Here is a 17,415-nt window from a genome sequence, read left to right on the forward strand (position 1 = left end):
ATTAAACTGAGTTTTGAATCTATTAGTTAAAATGTTGGAATTGAATTAAGCAAAGTAGGTTGCTATTTCTGTTGAAGTGTTACAATCATTAAAAAAAGTCACTTACAGTTCCTTGTCAAATGCCAATTTTGAAATGTTAAACGATCTAATCAAAATCTTTAACCGTTTCATTAATTTTATAATGATTACTAAAATACACTTAGATAAATATTGAAAAATTACTAATTTACTTTAAAACAACTAGCTCTTAAATCTTGCTATCTATTGTTTCTAATACAAACAAATATCAAAATTCATTGGATCATAAATTTAGAAACAATTATGTTGAAAAAGAAAGTGATAAATGGGCCGGCCCATTCGTTTTTGACAAAATTCAGCACTCAAAATCATTTATTTAGCCACGATAACTTAAAATAATGAATAAAAAATCATGAGTTTGAACAATATAAGCAATGGATCCGTGTAGTGCTATTGACTTAAACATTAGTCGTCCGAGTTGACTCAGATATCGAGTAACAAAAGTGACAACGATAGCGATAATATTATTATGTTGGTGTCACAAGAAAAACTCATAATTTATGGTTTCAAAAGTACAAATTATAACCACCTCTGGTTCAGTAAGAAAAATAATACATGGCCTAACCTGAGCTTTTTGTTTTCGGAAACAATGATCATGGGAGTATAGTGGCTTCCACCACCGTTTTCTTATCATTCTGTAGATTTGGAAGTGGTGGAATCGGAATTACTTTTTCAGACGGAATTGGTGATGCCGGAGCTTCTTTCTTTGCTGTTGGCGAAGTTGGGTCGGGAACTTTTTCATTTTCTTCGGTTTCTGGCTTTGATAACCCAATTTTCTCCCTGAGTTTCTTAAATTTTTCCAATATCATCTTCTTCATCTCAGTTTTACTCATTCGTGCTTCAGCTGGCTGAGGTGATGATGATAGAGTCACAGCGCTCAGAGATCCAGCAGTTAAAAACAATGCCAAATCTCTTCGTGACACCTTCGTAGACACTTGTAACTTTTCCGCTTCTTTAACCCTAACCTTCTGCATCATTTGGGAATGAATTTATAAAAATAGAAGTAGAGTCTGTAAAAAGGAATTGCAATATTCGTATAATTTTCAAATGTTTCAAAAGCTAAATCTAACTAAACGTTGACATGATTTTTGAAGTTAATCCGTTTGACATAGAAATGAAACTGAAATTGGCTACAATGCCTCAAGTATCAAGTATCAACTACCGTTTTGCAAAATAGACCATCGAGATCAACATAGCAATATGAAAACAGAGTTAATTCCTTTAAACTGTTAAGTGTTTGTAGAGTTGTGTGTTACAACGTATATCAATCAATGTATAGAATATTCAGATATAATCAGATCACAAGGCTTAGGGTTTATGAAGCAGAAAAACCTGAAGAGATAGAGTAGGTGGTTTGACAAAAGCAGCAGCCGGCCCTTTGGCATTAGATCCGACTGATTCCGTCACCGGAGGGAGAGATCCGGCCATCATTTTGACGGTTAACGAAGACATTTAGTTGCCGGAAATCGAAACCGGTAGTTATGATTAGCTGGTTTGACTGGAGTTGGAAGTCGGTAAGAGTGATATGAATTGGGACTCGGAAAGTCGGATCGAAACAAAAGTTGGAGGTAGGTGTTCTACACAAGTTCTAATTTGCAATCTGGACCTTCAGGTTTCACCTTTTGTTATAAATTACCCTACTCCTACTACAAATTTCGATAACTGTATCTGGTCTTCTCATTTATACATTCATACCTACTTACATACACACATATACAAAGGAGGTGTACAGATTTCCTACCTTGAAATTCTAAATTACAAAGATAAAAAATATTATAAGTCGATTGTATTTCTTAAAAAATGAGTCAACTATCATATTATTAAATTATTTTTGAGAGAGGTTGTCATAAGCTCACATATATCAAGTTATCAACAAATATAAAATGCAATTTCAAATATCAAAGACATAGTCTTTGTATGTAACATTGTTTTCAAGACATGTGTTTGGTGATATTCTCACTAAAAATGCAAATTGTAAAATATTTATTTATTTAACAACTTACCACTTTTCTGCATTGACCATTTTTAATCCACCAATGTTTTTCAACTTAATAAATATTTTGAACCGGTCGTATAATATGTTTATTTTAGTCAAATTAGTTGTCGAAATCGTTTGAGATGTTGGTAACCATATACGAATGAATATTTTTTTTTGTTTAAATCGGCGCCTCAATAAACAGGTTGCTATGAGGAATATTAGCTTAACAAAATTACAAATTTCATTACATTAAAATGATTCAGCACACTAAAATCATCAATCACTAAAGAAAGATAATTTTAAATATATTATACTCAAATACATATCAATGGAAGTCAAACGGCAACAAATTTAATATCTTTTTTCTTTAACAACTAACTGAATTTTATTCAGTTAAAACTAACAAAAGAACTTCACTATTTAGTTAAAACTTTGCATGGTTGCATGTTGGGTAATATGGAGTCATCAAACTCCCTGGTGTTTACTAATGTGGAGTCTAGATCTAAACCGATTATAGATGTCATTGTTGATAATTTGTTTGATTGGGTTGTTAGTCGGGAATAGGAAAGCTTTAATTAATTGGGTTGATTGGTTCATTGGTTATAAAACCCGATTTTAAATTCTCCTACGTAATGTTTTGCTAGCTATTATATGATATGCCACAAAATTTTCTATTCAATGGATCAAGAGGAACAATCGAAAAAAGCTCGACCAATACGGTATCTCTTTGAATCCTAAATATGGTGATACCCCCGTTTGTACTAATCTACATATGTCTATCCCCTTTACTAGTTATAATTTGAGCCATGAGCTTAAGAAAATTTGACAACGTTTCATATATTATTATGCTATATTTAATCTATGAGTATGTATGGGTACACCTTTCAGGATCATGTATACCCTTCAAGGTTCTAAATAATTTGAGATGCGGTATAGGGCAATATCAATCCTCAAGTTTTACGACAATTATAAGACACAACATTTTTCAAGACATGATTTAAAACGACATTTTTTATATAATATATAATTATATTATATACATATATAAATGTTTTCTACTATTATTCCATGATATTGGACAACTTCAATAAATCCAACAAAAAAAATATATGACATAATTATAGATTTATATCAAATATATATGCAATGAGATGTGATGCAACAATATTCCATTGGAATCCACTTTCCAAGACTGATCAAGTTGGAAGTTCAAAAGGATTGTTTGATAGACGATAGATCGAGGGATAGACACATGGACCTTGATGACTTATTAAGGTTAAATGTCCAAGCTTTGACTATGCTAGTATGCTTTTAATCCCTAACAAAGGAGAAAGGTGGGGTGGCAGTTGGAACCCGAAGGTAGTTTTTCAATTAATTTCGTAAGGAAGGCTATCGAGGATGTACATAGTGTGGAACTATGGATGCTCCTTTTCTCTTAAATGGGTAATAGTCTATCTTCTAGCTTCTATTAGTATGAACTTATTAAGTCTAAAATCTTAACAAGACAAATGAATTTGCTAATAGAGAGGGAGTAAGGTACTAATTCTATAGCATGACCTAAGTGGATGTTTAGGATTGCTTTTAAAAATGACTTATTAGCTTATTAGTTTTTCGAAAAACAAATAAACTAAAAAAAGTGTTTAGGTATTTAAAAATAGCGTTTGAAACAGTTTTTGGAGCTTTTTACGTAGGCAAAATATAGAGTTTTCTAAAAGCTATAGAATCCTAACTTTTCGGCTTTTCTTAAAAGTATTTTATAAAAACTTACCCTAAAAACTTAAACCAAATACTTTTTAAAACTAATTTATTGGTTTTTCAACTTTTCATACCACAAAATGTAACCCAAACACTTTTTAAAAACTGTTTTTTTTTTCTTCCAAAAAGTCATAAACCAATCCTGTCATTAATAAACCTTGATGTTTTGCCTAACGTAAGAGTAATGTTATCCCCTCAGGCCTCAACTTAAATACACTACGTAGAATTTTGCTCCCCTACATCAATGTTGCCAAAAATAAATAAATAAATAAATCTCATAATTAAAAGAAATGATAAAAAAAATCATTTGGGTAGAATTTTGCCAAATTTGTATTCTAAAGATAAGATACAGAGAATTTTGATTTATATAATATTACTCAATGTAAAACATGGTATTATGTTATTATTCAGTAAAAGATCACAATTTTTATTCAGTAAAGGATCACAATTTTGTATCAAACTATGCACTTTAAATGGTTTTTTATATTTTACTTTTTACACTACCAAATATTTTATTTCATTTTAAAAGTTGCGCAAACATACTTTGTGAAACACCCACCGTTATGGCGTTATCATAATGTACTCCCAAGTCAAGCCAAAAAAAAAAAAAACGACACCTAGAGATCACTTTATAAATATTCATTCAACAAAGCACCACTATTTATCCATTTAATTAGTTTACTTTATCATATAATTATGCAACCATGCGAACCACATTCAAATTTTAAATGGACTTTTATATATACATCTTACCCACTAAATTAATTTCGACCGTAACTTAAAAAAAAAAATTAAAAAATGAATTTCGCACTCCAGCTTTGATTTTGGTCGTTAGTCGTACATGAACATGCTCAAGAACATAAAAGAAAAACAAATTAGAGCAAAAAAATTGGATATATATATTTACAAAAAAAGGATAATTAAAGAATATATAATCTCAATTATGATTATAATTTACTACAATTACTTGTGTTCGAAGCAACTTGTAGCCGAAGAGATTAAGGAGAAAAAACTCAGAAGTTAAGAGTTCTTGAAAACGAAGAAAAAAATCTACATAATTAAAGTTTGTAAAAGAAAAAAAAAAAAGAAAAGTTGTACAAACCCTAAAAGCGATTATGGACAATAGCTTTGGTATTCTTGAGTAGATACAAACTCGGTTTGCTTGTAAAGATCAATAGAGTTATGACATAGAGATGGACCAGAAGGTGGCACCGGCCCTCGTGGGAGTTTACTCTTCAATAATCCTGCGTACCTGTCAAACCGATGATGATCTTCCTTCAGTGTCCTTGTTTCACCCGTTCTTAACATTGAAGCCAATAGCGATACTATGATCATTACAATAACAAAACGCTTTAGATATCTCAAAACCATTATTCAACTTTCTCTTCTCTTCTTCTTCTTCTCCTTATCAATGATATGGATTGAGGCTCTTGAGCATGCGGATATAAATATGTGTTTGTGTCTCTATATATATTTTTTATAGAAACAGAATGTAGGCGGTGTGGTTGAATCCAAATGCTTTGTGTCTTTATGGATCCAACTATGAGAGTGGTTGACATAAACGATTGTATGTATGTGTGTATATATGCATGTTTCTGTCTCTATATATATGCGTCTCTGTGTGTGTGTGTGTGTGAGAGAGAGAGAGAGAGAGAGAGAGAGAGAGAGAGATGGTATATATGAATAGGAATAGGATGGTTGAATGAATATGAACGCCGGTCGCATTCGACTCGTGAAAATGTATTGCACCACGACTTTGATTTTTTCTGGTTTGTTTTTAAATTTGACTTTGAAAATGAAGTTAAGAAGGTGAATTTAATGATGATGGTTGCAGCCAAATGAGACAAAGAGAGTGAGAAGATTTAAACCATTACACATTCATTTTGCAAATTGAAAATATATATGTACTCAGAGTAGTCATCAAAAAAAATTTCTGACAAATCAAAAATACTAGTGTCATGATATACCTAATAGAGAAAACAAAAAATAAAAATTTACATTAACGGTTAGAATGTATTTCGCAAAATAATATATATACAGAGTATTTAATTAACAAAAATATAACTATATGTAAAGTAACATAGAACAAATTTACAAACGAAGTCCTATAGATCAGAGAAAAACCAAAAAAGTAAAAACAAAATTACACATGTGTAACTAAATTTCACCACATACATATTCCGTCAAAAAAAAGGACTATAAATGAAAACAACCAAAACGCAATGACTAAAGCCGTACAAAAAGAAATGCATCGACACTTCAATTTAGTATAGTAATATAATAACTTCTATTTATACCGTTGAATGAAAAGATATTATGTGACACAATTCATACGTAGAAAACGTATATAAAAATAAACATGAAAAATTATATAAATTTACCTTGAAACGTAAAGAAACTCAAATTCATACCGACGCGTAAGATATTTTTTTAAGTTAGTTAACGAAAGTTCAAATAATAAAAAAAAACATATTATATGTGAAATGACTCATATGTAGGAAACATACATAAAAATGAGCACGAAAACGTAATATATATATATATATATATATATATATATATATATATATATATATATATATATATATATATATATATATATATATATATATATATATATATATATAAACGTAGACAAACTTGAATTTATACCGACACATATATAAAAAAAACAAGTTAGTTTTTTTTTTTAATTAACAAACAAAAGTTTTAAGATTATGTTGAAACGTTGACTACCTCAAATTTATACTGATACGTACATAAAAATAAACACATAATAAATTAGTTTCTTTTAAGTTAACGAATTGTAGAAAGTTCAAAGTGAAAGTGTCACAATGATATTTTACAAAGTTGAAGATGATAGTTGTAGAAAATTCAGATTAATATATATTACGAGAGTAAATACGAAAGTTTAGAAAACGGAACAGTGAAAGTAACATTTTGAAAAGTTCAAACTTAAAGAGTAAAATTGATATTTTACAAGGTAGAAGAGTAAAAAATATCATTATCATTATACAAAATAAATAGACGAAAAACGTTGATGGAAACATCCATCCACCTTGCTTTTTAATACATGTTTAGTTTGTTAGTAATAATTAATTAATATATAATTATATGTTTAAATGACTCAATTAATACTTACTAGAAAAACCATTGATTTTTTGATTAGCGAAGTCCAAGTAGCCTTTAGAATCCGTTCTCGAGTTTAAATTTGAGGGGAATGAAAGGAAATGAAATGGATGAGAACTTTTCTTCCTAAAAATCTCATTTCTAAAGGATACATTTTGAGTGAAAAAAGGCTTTACTTTTCTTCCATTTTTTTTTCAGTCCCTTGCTTAAATGAAATTTGAAAACACATTTTATTGTCTTTCATGCCAAACCTAAAAAGGGTTATAAATGCATTAAAAAAGATGTTGAGAGAATCAAGGCAATGGTGACATAAACTACAAATGAGGTTTTGATTGTACTCCTAAATACGATTTTTATCATGTGTTTTGAGTCTTTTAGGTTTATCCACATGATGAACACATGACGATGACTGTTTTGAGAGAACAATACAAGATGATTCCAATCAAAAATAGGTTCCTTTGGATGAATATAAAGCCCTAACAGAAAAAATTGATAAAACCCAATCTTTATTTCTCAAATGGAGTTTATCAAGTGAGGAGGGAAAGATGAGAGCATGTGAATGACCACTAAGAGCATATTTTCATTTCACCATGAAATAAGAGCAAATATCTCATGAACTTCTCAATTCCTTGTTAATAATCTCGAAGAGAATAAAAATAGAAGCTAATAAATCCAAATAGAAGAGAGGATTGTAATGATGAATTGGAGTTTACCAGTAAAGAATAAAGATTTGTTCTTCTAGTTTTGACTTTGTCAACAAGGCATCTACAGTGTTATTTATATACCCTAAACCATAAACATTGATAAGTTTTCCATTAGAAAACTGGTTTTGGATTAGCCAACTACCATAGAAAGTGTAATTGTCGAAAAAATGATACAGAAATACTTGCTGTATTTAAAATTTTATTGAAGTATTAATTATATCAAATAAGCTTAACTTTATCCCCATTAAAAAATTTCAAATCTCATCCCTGCTTACAACTAACTTTACTGGAAACAAATTTCAATTTCTAACAAATCTTATATTAGCCTATGAACCAAATGCCTCTAAATTATTTTAAATGTAATTTTCACTAATGTAACTACGTAATTTACACAACGTGCAAAAATTCACCTAAGATAACATTGAATCTCCTCTGGTATTTGTCAAGAGACAATGTTTAAGTTATGAAATAAAAGTGTACTTCGATGCGGGTAACTCGAGCGGAAACATCATTGGGTTTTAAGTTTTAACTATAACAAAAATAAATTTTTGGGCGTTTGTATTTGGATTTTTTGTTTTACTTCTTAGTGAAACAAAGTTGTTTTAGGTAATAAGAAGTTAAGCTTGAATTACTAACACAATACCAGCCTACAAATCAACTTCGATTTTGGACCAAATCGGATCTACATCTTTATTTAACCTAACCCGGTATTGTATTAAATACAGGAAAAACAGCATGTACATGAACTTATATTTTTAACACAACTCTCCAACACAAGGCATATTATATAATTTTATTAAATTAAGCTTGTTTATAGTGAGAGTAATATTTAATTGAAAATGCTATCTTTGTGTGGAATTACTTATTATAAGAATCCTTGTGTGCTTCATCATGGGATAATAAAGAACGTCTAGACTCTAGCATAGTAAGCAAGTTACGTTTGAATTTTGACAGTAGGCGGTTTCTATGATCATTTTTTTATATTACAAGTGAATGCAAGATGCAGATTTTTTTTAAATACATAAAATAAAGAAATTATATGATTCGATATTTCTATTACTAATAATGTATAGCAATTAATAATTAAAAAATGTATCGGAAAACAGGGCTTTCTAGATAAGTTTCTGAAGGCTTTAATATGTGTAGCAATTATCGTTTTTGCATTGCATTTAATTGTTGTTGGGATGTCTTTTGTGATGGCTAATGCATTTGGTACTTTCGTCAATGGAAAACTGCATCAAAGGGCCTTTTGTTCGTTTCTCAAAAGTTGTTTTCTTAATGTTTAATGTAAATATTATCTTTATGGTTAATTTTATTTTAAGTGACTGGAAGTTTACATTTTGTTTTGCACAAAATATATGTTAAAAGTCTTTTAAATTATATTCTTTGTTTGAGTTTAAATAGATATTTACCATCCCAAAATATATTCTTAGCATCATATACTTCAAATTTTCGAATAGCTACAAGTAGTTTATATGTGAATATTTGGTTGGAAAATAGTATCTCTCTTTAAGAACCTAATTCAAGCCTAAGGATGTCAGGTTGCAAGAATGAATTCATAAATATTAGAAACTAGTTGTGACATCCATGTATTACATGAGTTTATTATTTTTTTTTTTAAAAAGTTAAATATAAATCTCTAGATATTTGAAAAGTTTGAATTTATAAGTAAAATGAGAAAAATATAGAATTATTAAAATTAAAGTATTTTTTTCTTTTATAAATTTGAATAAATAATTTATATAAATAAACAAAGCAAACTAATGAGACTTTAATTTAAGAATTTTGAAATTAAAAGGTAAGTGCATTAATGAAATTTATATTCATTTACTATTAGATGTATTCAAATTATTACAATTAAATACTATTTGAAATTTAATAAAATAGGAAAAACCATAAAATGATATATGGAATAAAAAATAATTTAAAATAACCACAAAATGACATTTGGCAAAATAAATGAGAATGTGACATGTAACAAAAAGATCTTTATTTATTAGAGCAGAAGAGCAAAGAAAATCCCATCGGAGTATCCACGGTTCGCGGGTAGCATTATTGTTGCGATTTCATGGTTCTCGTGCGGGTTTTGAATCAAGTTACACTAATGTCTCATTTGATAGTTGTCGACTGAGAAAAATTTGTTTGTGTAATAAATTCTGACTAAGTAAGAAACCATGTTATTTGATTGTACATCTGATAGAATGTGTTGACTGATGAAAAATGATCATTTTACCATGTTGCTCTATATAGTGATGGATGAAGTTGCTGAATAATTATAAAAACATACACAATGTAAATTACACATAAATCATTTAAAATCCAAATAAAATTTGTCATAGAAAATGTAAAACATAAATATTCAACTAATTTAAAACACAAATATCCAACTCTTAACATCAATCATAAAAAAATACAAATCAAAAAGGGCAGTAGTTGTAATCGTTTGTTTATGGGCATTTACAATACAAAAATTGAACTTCAAATGCTCATTTGATTCAACATCAAAGGTATACAAAATCAAAACTTTTATCAACAAAGGTATACGAAATTTTAACGCTTGTCAGCAAAGATATATAAAAATTGAACTTCAACAGTAAAGCTATAACTTTATCAAGAGAAAAATTAGAAAAATCATAACTTTATATGGAGAAGAAGCATGAACATTCACCAAACATGAACATAAAAAACGGAACTTTTATATGGAGAAGAAGCATGTACAGAAAAATCAGAACATTCACCAATCATGAACATAAAAATCAGATAGATTAATCAGAATCGTGGCTACGAAGAAGAAGCATGAACAAAAAAATAGAAAAATTGGAAGCAAAACAATGTACCTAATGAGAAGAGGCAAAAGTGGAATACAACTTGATGAGAAGAACAAAAGGCGTTGAAAGAGGAGAAGAAACAAGATGGAGGCTCTGAAAGAGGAGGGTTATGGTAAGGGCACAAGTGGATACGACATCTTCTTTTCTCAGTCAGCCAATTCCTTCTATCTTACCGGGCTAGACTTCAATTTCCAAGTAAGAAGGTTTACCAAACAGCTTCAGCTGACCGAGTCAGCCAAAAATGTTTGACCCGACTCTGTCAGACGCATATCAAACACGACCTAAAAGTAAATATGTAGGCATTTGGAAATATATTGTAGATATCACACCCCAAAACCGAGAACGGCGGAATACATTCTGGGGTTGAGGACGTCATGTACAGTATCATAACAATGCATAATAGTAAAAACAAGCAACAACATCCATTGCATTAATATAGTAATTGTAATACAAGCGTGTTTAGTATAGTTTGTTAGAAACCAAAAAGTATAATCAAAATAAAGAGGAGTCTTGTATGTGCTCTGTCTTCTCAAAAGCTGCATCTGTACCTGTCTACTGATGACCTGAGAATACAAGTTATTTTGAAAACGAGTATCAGCATAAAGCTGGTGAGTTCATAAGCATTTAGTGTCATTGCTTGTATAAAAGTGTTTTCAATCGTGTAATATAAAAGTTATTATCAAGTTTGAAAATAGTATGAATCTATAGAAAATCCTATATTTTCCAGTAAAAGTAGTCTTTTGCCAAGACTTGGTTATTTGTAGGTTTGATCCTTTGAGTGTGTAAAAGTTTTCCCAATGAGACTCTCAGTTATAAAAATATAGTTTTAGACTTCATTCATGTAAAGTAAATGGGAAGATAATGTTTTATTCCAGCAGTGTTACTGCCGGCTGAATGGAAAAATAAACTGCAGACTCTAGGTAGTGATAAGTATATAATACACCTCAGGGAGTCTGTTTTACCTTTATTTCTTAATTTGTTAATTTAGGGATCCGAATGTGAACTCATATGTAACCATGCGGATAGGCGATCGAATGTCTAATGACCCTCCAGGTCACACGTAGTGTGGTAACATTTTGTCATCCCTGGGCCTAGTCGGCTCGGACTGTAGCTAGCAGTCGAGATGTGGGAGTGTTTGTCCTGTATAGATCTATACACGTGGTGCCCGGTCTCCCTCCAAGAGACTATGATTACACGGCGAAGGCGCAGTGAAGTGCCATATAGAGGAATAGTGTGTCACATTCTGTTTTAGTATATTCTCTTGTATTAGTGTATAGTGTACTTCTCGGTATCATGTATTTAGTGTTCTCTTGTATAGTATATAGTATTCTTCTTATATAGTACTTAACATGTAGAGACTCATAATAGTACTATCTATGGTAAGTATCATAGTAATGGTAGTAAGGAGCGGTAAACTTTAACTATACATATTATAGTTAAATAGCATGTTGTAGCCTGTCTTTGATACACAAAGGTATTGAACTGAGTGAAGACGTTCATATCCAACACAAATATATACAATATATAACTAAGAATTCAACGACAGTCGGACAGATAACAATATACCCTAAGACCACAATCAAACAAGAACAGGAAATAAGGCGAGCTATCAGTCCTAAGTCCTTCAAGTCTTACTTATATAAATATATTGGTGTAGATATAGTTTGGAAACAAAATAAGTTTAAAAAGAGTTTGTAAATAGTTTTTATAACAATTTAACACGAAAAAATGAGTTTGATAAACATTTAAGGCGGTTTTGATGGCAACGCGGTTAAAAGTATAGAAATCCTTTTTGATTGCAAGTTACAAATCTCATGTGATTGATACTATAATTTGTTGGATTCAACTTGTATCCCCCCCCCCCCCCAGAAAAGAATTTAAAAACATTTGAAAGGTTAATTAAGGGGTATGAACTCACCTGCAGTGAGTGGAGTGGATGGGATTGCCGGGTAGGATGCTAGGTGTCAAACGAGGACTTGAACACACACGCGGATCCTATGTAACATGTAGTGATACATAATTGTATCTAATTAGAAATTTAATCACTAATTAAGTAAGTAAAGACACTCTAATGCATGAAAACACTTTGCTTCAAGTGCTAGGAGTGCTACGGGTTGTATCTAAGGAGTGTATGGCCTCGCTATGGAGTTTACTCCTCAAATAACCACCCTATATGTGTTTACGGTTGAGGGACCAATTCCCCCATGAGTTTACGGCCGTAAACTCATGGGAATGGTATATTTGTGTGTTTCAAAGCTTCATGCTTCACAAAGAAAGGTTCTAGGGTCGATACAAGGGCTTAGGATGTGGTTAGGTCTTGAAACGCACCCTTTTTGGAGTTTACGGTCCTTGGACCACCTTTGGGGAGTTTACTACCGTAAACCCATGAGTTTACGGCAGTAAACTCATGGTTACTCCATCCACTTCGTGTTTTGGGGTTCTTAGATCATTCATGCAAGTCCTTAGTTCAATAGCCAAGCATTGGAAGGAGATTGGGGCATCAAAACCCGTTTTTAGGGTGTTTACGGTTTTGGGAGATTCCCAAACCGTAAACCCTTGTTCTTGGGGGATTTTGGTGATTATTCCATGGATTTGCAAGCACAACAAGAAGATAACTAGATAGGAATGGTATACTTACTTAAAGGAAGCTTGCAAGGGTGTTTTAGGACCCAAAAACACTAGTGTGTTCTTGGTGATTTGAAGATGCTTGAAGATCTAAGTAAAAATCAAAATCCATGGATGAAAATGATGTAGAAACTCTAGATTTAGTGTTGTATGAACGAATTTAGGGAAGAAAACTTATATTTTGGCGGATTTGGAAGGATGAATTTATGATAGTTGAGAGAAAAGCCTTGTGTTCTTGAGTGGGGAGTGTAAGAATGAGGGCAAGAGGAGTAAACTCATGCTATATGCATGATTCTTGAGGGAGATGGTGTTTACGGTCCAAACACCCCATGTTTGGCCGTAAACACCTAGTTAAGGTGTTGGGTTGTTTTGCCCGGGTACACTTTACTAACGACGACACTTATTTTTATTTAATCGTTTCACGTAAATAAAAAATAAAACACCAAATTGACTTAAATCCGGCCAAAAATGTATTAAAATATTTTGAATAATATTTGGAGTGTTTGGATTTGGAAATTAAACAAATGAAAAATTCGGGTTGTCACAGTAGATTATTTGAAAAATCTACAATCTAAAATATTGATTTAGATTTCTTATTTCAGGAAAAAAAAAAAGTTGGTCGTTGTAATAAATGATATTTAGTTGGGTGGTGTCCCGTTCTTGTAAAGATTTAAACGACTATATGCTTTATAGTTGGATAAAGAGTGCAATGTGTGTTATCGGATCTCTATGGTAAGGTATATTTTCTCATAATCTTCTTATTAAACGCATTTCTTAATATGTGACATCCCCAATTTCATGGTCAGAAAATACCTCTTTATTTATGTTTATTTTAAAATTGAGTTTATTTGTAAATACGTAATTTGGTCTCGTAAAAGTATTTATGAAGAAATGTTTTTCATTGATTTGTAAAAGTTTGGGATGTCATAGCTATTGCAAGAAACACAAGCAAAAACGTAGTCATTACTGGCCTTACATCATCTAATGGCCTACATTTCCTCGAATCTCTCATCATTTCCAAACATCAATTACCTTCGTATCGATACCCGTGATACAAAGAAACTAAGTGGTCGGGTTAGGAAAGCTCGTGAGTTATCAGGAGTAAAAGGCTTTGATTGATCTTCAGGTTCAGAATTGCTAACTAAGCACTGAGGAAACATGCTAAGAATTTCGTTTATAGAATAAACTTCACTATTACATATAGGAGACTTTAGCAAAGTCTTAGTGGAGGGAAGAACATACTCATGATGAGAAGGTTGGAGAGAAGGATCAAGATCAGATAATTTAGTAACACATTTAGTAATGTCATTAGAATTAGTAGAGCAATGAGTATTAATTAATGTTTGATTTATAAAGTAAGAACTCACAAATCTACTTTTAAAGTCTTCTTTTAAGCAGTCAGCTTTATAAAAGGTTTGTTTAGTTTCGACTTTGGTTAAAGAAACAACACCTTCTATATCACCTCCAAGAATTTTCTTGCACTGATCTGGAATCTAAGCATTAATGATTATTGTGAAATTAAAGTGAGAGGATGCCTAGAAATTCAAAATAAGTTGAGTGCGATTAGCATGATCAACAACTTTTTGCTTTTTAGTGTAAAGAAAATTATTGGTAAGCATGATACAAGTGTTTTCTTTTTTTAAAACAGAAAGATATTTTTCTATAGAAAGGAGTTTTTCTTTAAGAATTTTTAGCTCAAGACCGAGAGAAGATTTTTCTTTATTTGAGATCAATAACTTGAAACGTAAGATCGACCGTGTCATCTTTTTTGATATTATCAATAGAGGAAAGATTGACATGATTTTTTACATGATACACTGATGCATTGTCCCATTCTAACTTGAGGTCACTAGCAGTATGAGGAGAATCAGCATTAAGGATCTCAACTATGTCATATGAAGTGTCAGTGTGAGATTCAACAACCTGATCCATGAGACACTTAGCTTCATCGTATGAAGATTTTTCCTTTTCAAAAGCAGATGATAGAGTGATCATCATCTCTTGAGCAGTTGAACAATTTTGGACTAAACGATAGACAGAAAAAGGTAGTGAGTTTCTGATATCAATTCTAGCCTTTACATCAGGATTCAACATCCTTTTCTCTTCCTTGTTATAACAGGGAACAAATTTCCCTTTCAGCTTACTGCCAGATGCACCATTATTGGATGATTGATGCATAACAACTATAGGACCTTTGTTGATGACGTCGAGCATATCAAAATCCATGAACTCTAGAACTTTCATGGACTTCGATTTCCAATCAAAGAAGTTGTATTTGTCAAACGGAGCGATCTTGTTACATAAAAATGACTTAGGAATGAAAGAGGTCGACATGATTACTTGAGTGTATCACAAACCTACTCTGATACCAATTGAAGGTTTGTGATGATCGGATACACTTCAAGTATTAATATGAAACGTAAAACTAAAATAAGCAAAATAATCAACAGAAAGTAAATAATACAGAAGTTATCCAAGTTGTTCCTTTCGCTAAGAAAAGAGGTTTTGTCTTCACCAAGAAGACGGGTTTGTCACAAATACGAATGACACAAAGCCACAATCACAAGTACCACGACCACAACATTAGGGTTTGCCCTAATTTTGTATATATACTAATCTATACATGTATATCCTATGATTGACAGGATTGTATCTAATCTATACTAAGAACCGATCTCATCATAAAGATAACGGATCCGTGATCTATTCTATACTTATCTATTATTAACTAATATACAAAGATTACACATAATAACTATACTACGTGCTAACGCTGGTAAACTTGATACGCTAGAGTTGTTAATGTGTAGATGTTGATGTTGATAGATCAGTGTGTCATGTGTTTGACTCATCAGAACATAAGGTGTGACCTTACACAGATTAATCGCGAAACTTTGAAGAAACATAACTTCTTCATATGAAGTCAGATTTCAGACTTCTTTATATGTATGGAATCCTTGTCACGTATAATATAGCTTTGGTTAAGACTATTTATCCTAAATAATATTCTATTAAAAAGTCATTTTATCTCTTATTTTTCTAGCCCGGATCTTTGGGCCTTAGATAATGATACAACATTTTCCACTCTAGGCCTGAACATTTGTGTTAACAAATGATTTCCCATCAACTAAATAATACCATTCCACCAAATATAAATTACAAATATGATAGGGGCTATGAATGTGGGCTAACTATACATGGGTCACACAATAAAATACTACAACATAAAAATACAATACACAATACATATATACGGCTAACATCCCACCACAGTCAGAACATGAGGTCTAGAGAGGATGTTGAGACTAAATATGTCGAAGGGAGACCTTTGGTAAAGATGTCAACATACTGAGACGAAGATGGGAAATGTAAAACACGAATCTAACTCATAAGGACTTTGTCTCGCATAAAATGCATATTAATCTCTATGTGTTTTGTGTGTTGATGCTGAACTGGATTAGTGGACAAGAATACGACACATTATCACAATACACAAGGGTAGCACAAAGAGGTGGATATTGAAGCTCGTGAAGCAAATATATATTACAACATTCATAGAATGCATCTCAAGGAGTGTATGGAACAGAGTTTTGTGGCGAATAGTAGTAGCGATGTGATCAAACTTTGATGACAAACCATTAAGAGCATAGGTGAAAAGGTGCGTTTGGGAACTTTGGAACCGTGACATTCCCTTATTTTCATATCCAATTAAAAAATTTTCTTTATGCTTTAAGTTGTTGTGTTGCGAAAAATCCCGGTTTAATTAAAACAATTTAAGATAACATAACTTATTTCATTTTATTAAAAGACCATGGATGTCACCATTAATATCCAAACATGGGTAACAACGTAAAATAAAAAGGTCATTGAATACTAATACAGGTTCATCTCTTATTCACTCGGCATCCTAACTAGATTCCAACAGCCTTACTTCCTCTACCTGTGATGCATATAAATTGAATGGATCAGGTTTTGGGAAACCTGGTGAGATGCATAGGGTTTGCAAACCCATAATATTTTACTGACAATAAATCATAAGAACATTCCTACAAACAAACATTATAGTTGTATATAATCTGATTTAAGACCACCTACCCTACCTAATTGATTCTCATAAATCCTAATTCGACGATCATCTGGAAGAATCTCCTTACCTAATGAATCGTCTGAGCAACTGTTTGATTACGCAGTTAGGGGAGTCCTTGGCCGGTGTAATTCATATAAAGGCAACCAATATTCAGAGTAATTAATAGACATGGTATCCCATTCTACCTACGTGTGTGGGTTATAAGTCTACACTAGCAACATAATTCACTAG

At 31.5% G+C, this 17,415-nt stretch overlaps 1 protein-coding gene across 2 annotated transcripts; it reads right to left on the bottom strand.

Annotated features, from left to right (window-relative positions):
* Positions 1–513: 513 nt before the first annotated feature.
* Positions 514–1,695, bottom strand: LOC111912580 (uncharacterized). 2 transcript variants are annotated; one of them, XM_023908320.3, is made up of 2 exons: positions 1,411–1,695; positions 514–1,043 (listed from the first exon to the last, which is right to left on the bottom strand). In XM_023908320.3, the coding sequence occupies exons 1-2, from the start codon at positions 1,528–1,530 to the stop codon at positions 672–674; spliced, it is 492 nt and encodes a 163-aa protein (XP_023764088.1). In that variant the 5' UTR covers positions 1,531–1,695; the 3' UTR covers positions 514–671. The 2 variants fall into 2 exon arrangements, with proteins under 2 accessions (XP_023764088.1, XP_023764087.1); XM_023908319.3 differs by having other exon boundaries at positions 514–1,046; positions 1,411–1,680.
* Between the last annotated feature and the right edge of the window lie 15,720 nt (positions 1,696–17,415).

This window comes from Lactuca sativa, chromosome 3 (assembly GCF_002870075.4).
Source record: "Lactuca sativa cultivar Salinas chromosome 3, Lsat_Salinas_v11, whole genome shotgun sequence".
Classification (NCBI taxonomy): Eukaryota; Viridiplantae; Streptophyta; class Magnoliopsida; order Asterales; family Asteraceae; genus Lactuca; species Lactuca sativa.

What these genes read in the sequence shown, in the direction of transcription:
- LOC111912580 (XM_023908319.3), bottom strand. Translation starts at nt 1,530, where the DNA reads ATGTCTTCGTTAACCGTCAAAATGATGGCCGGATCTCTCCCTCCGGTG. An exon ending in CACCTACTCTATCTCTTCAG is followed by an intron (nt 1,047 to 1,410) that starts GTTTTTCTGCTT and finishes CAAATGATGCAG; the next exon opens with AAGGTTAGGGTTAAAGAAGC.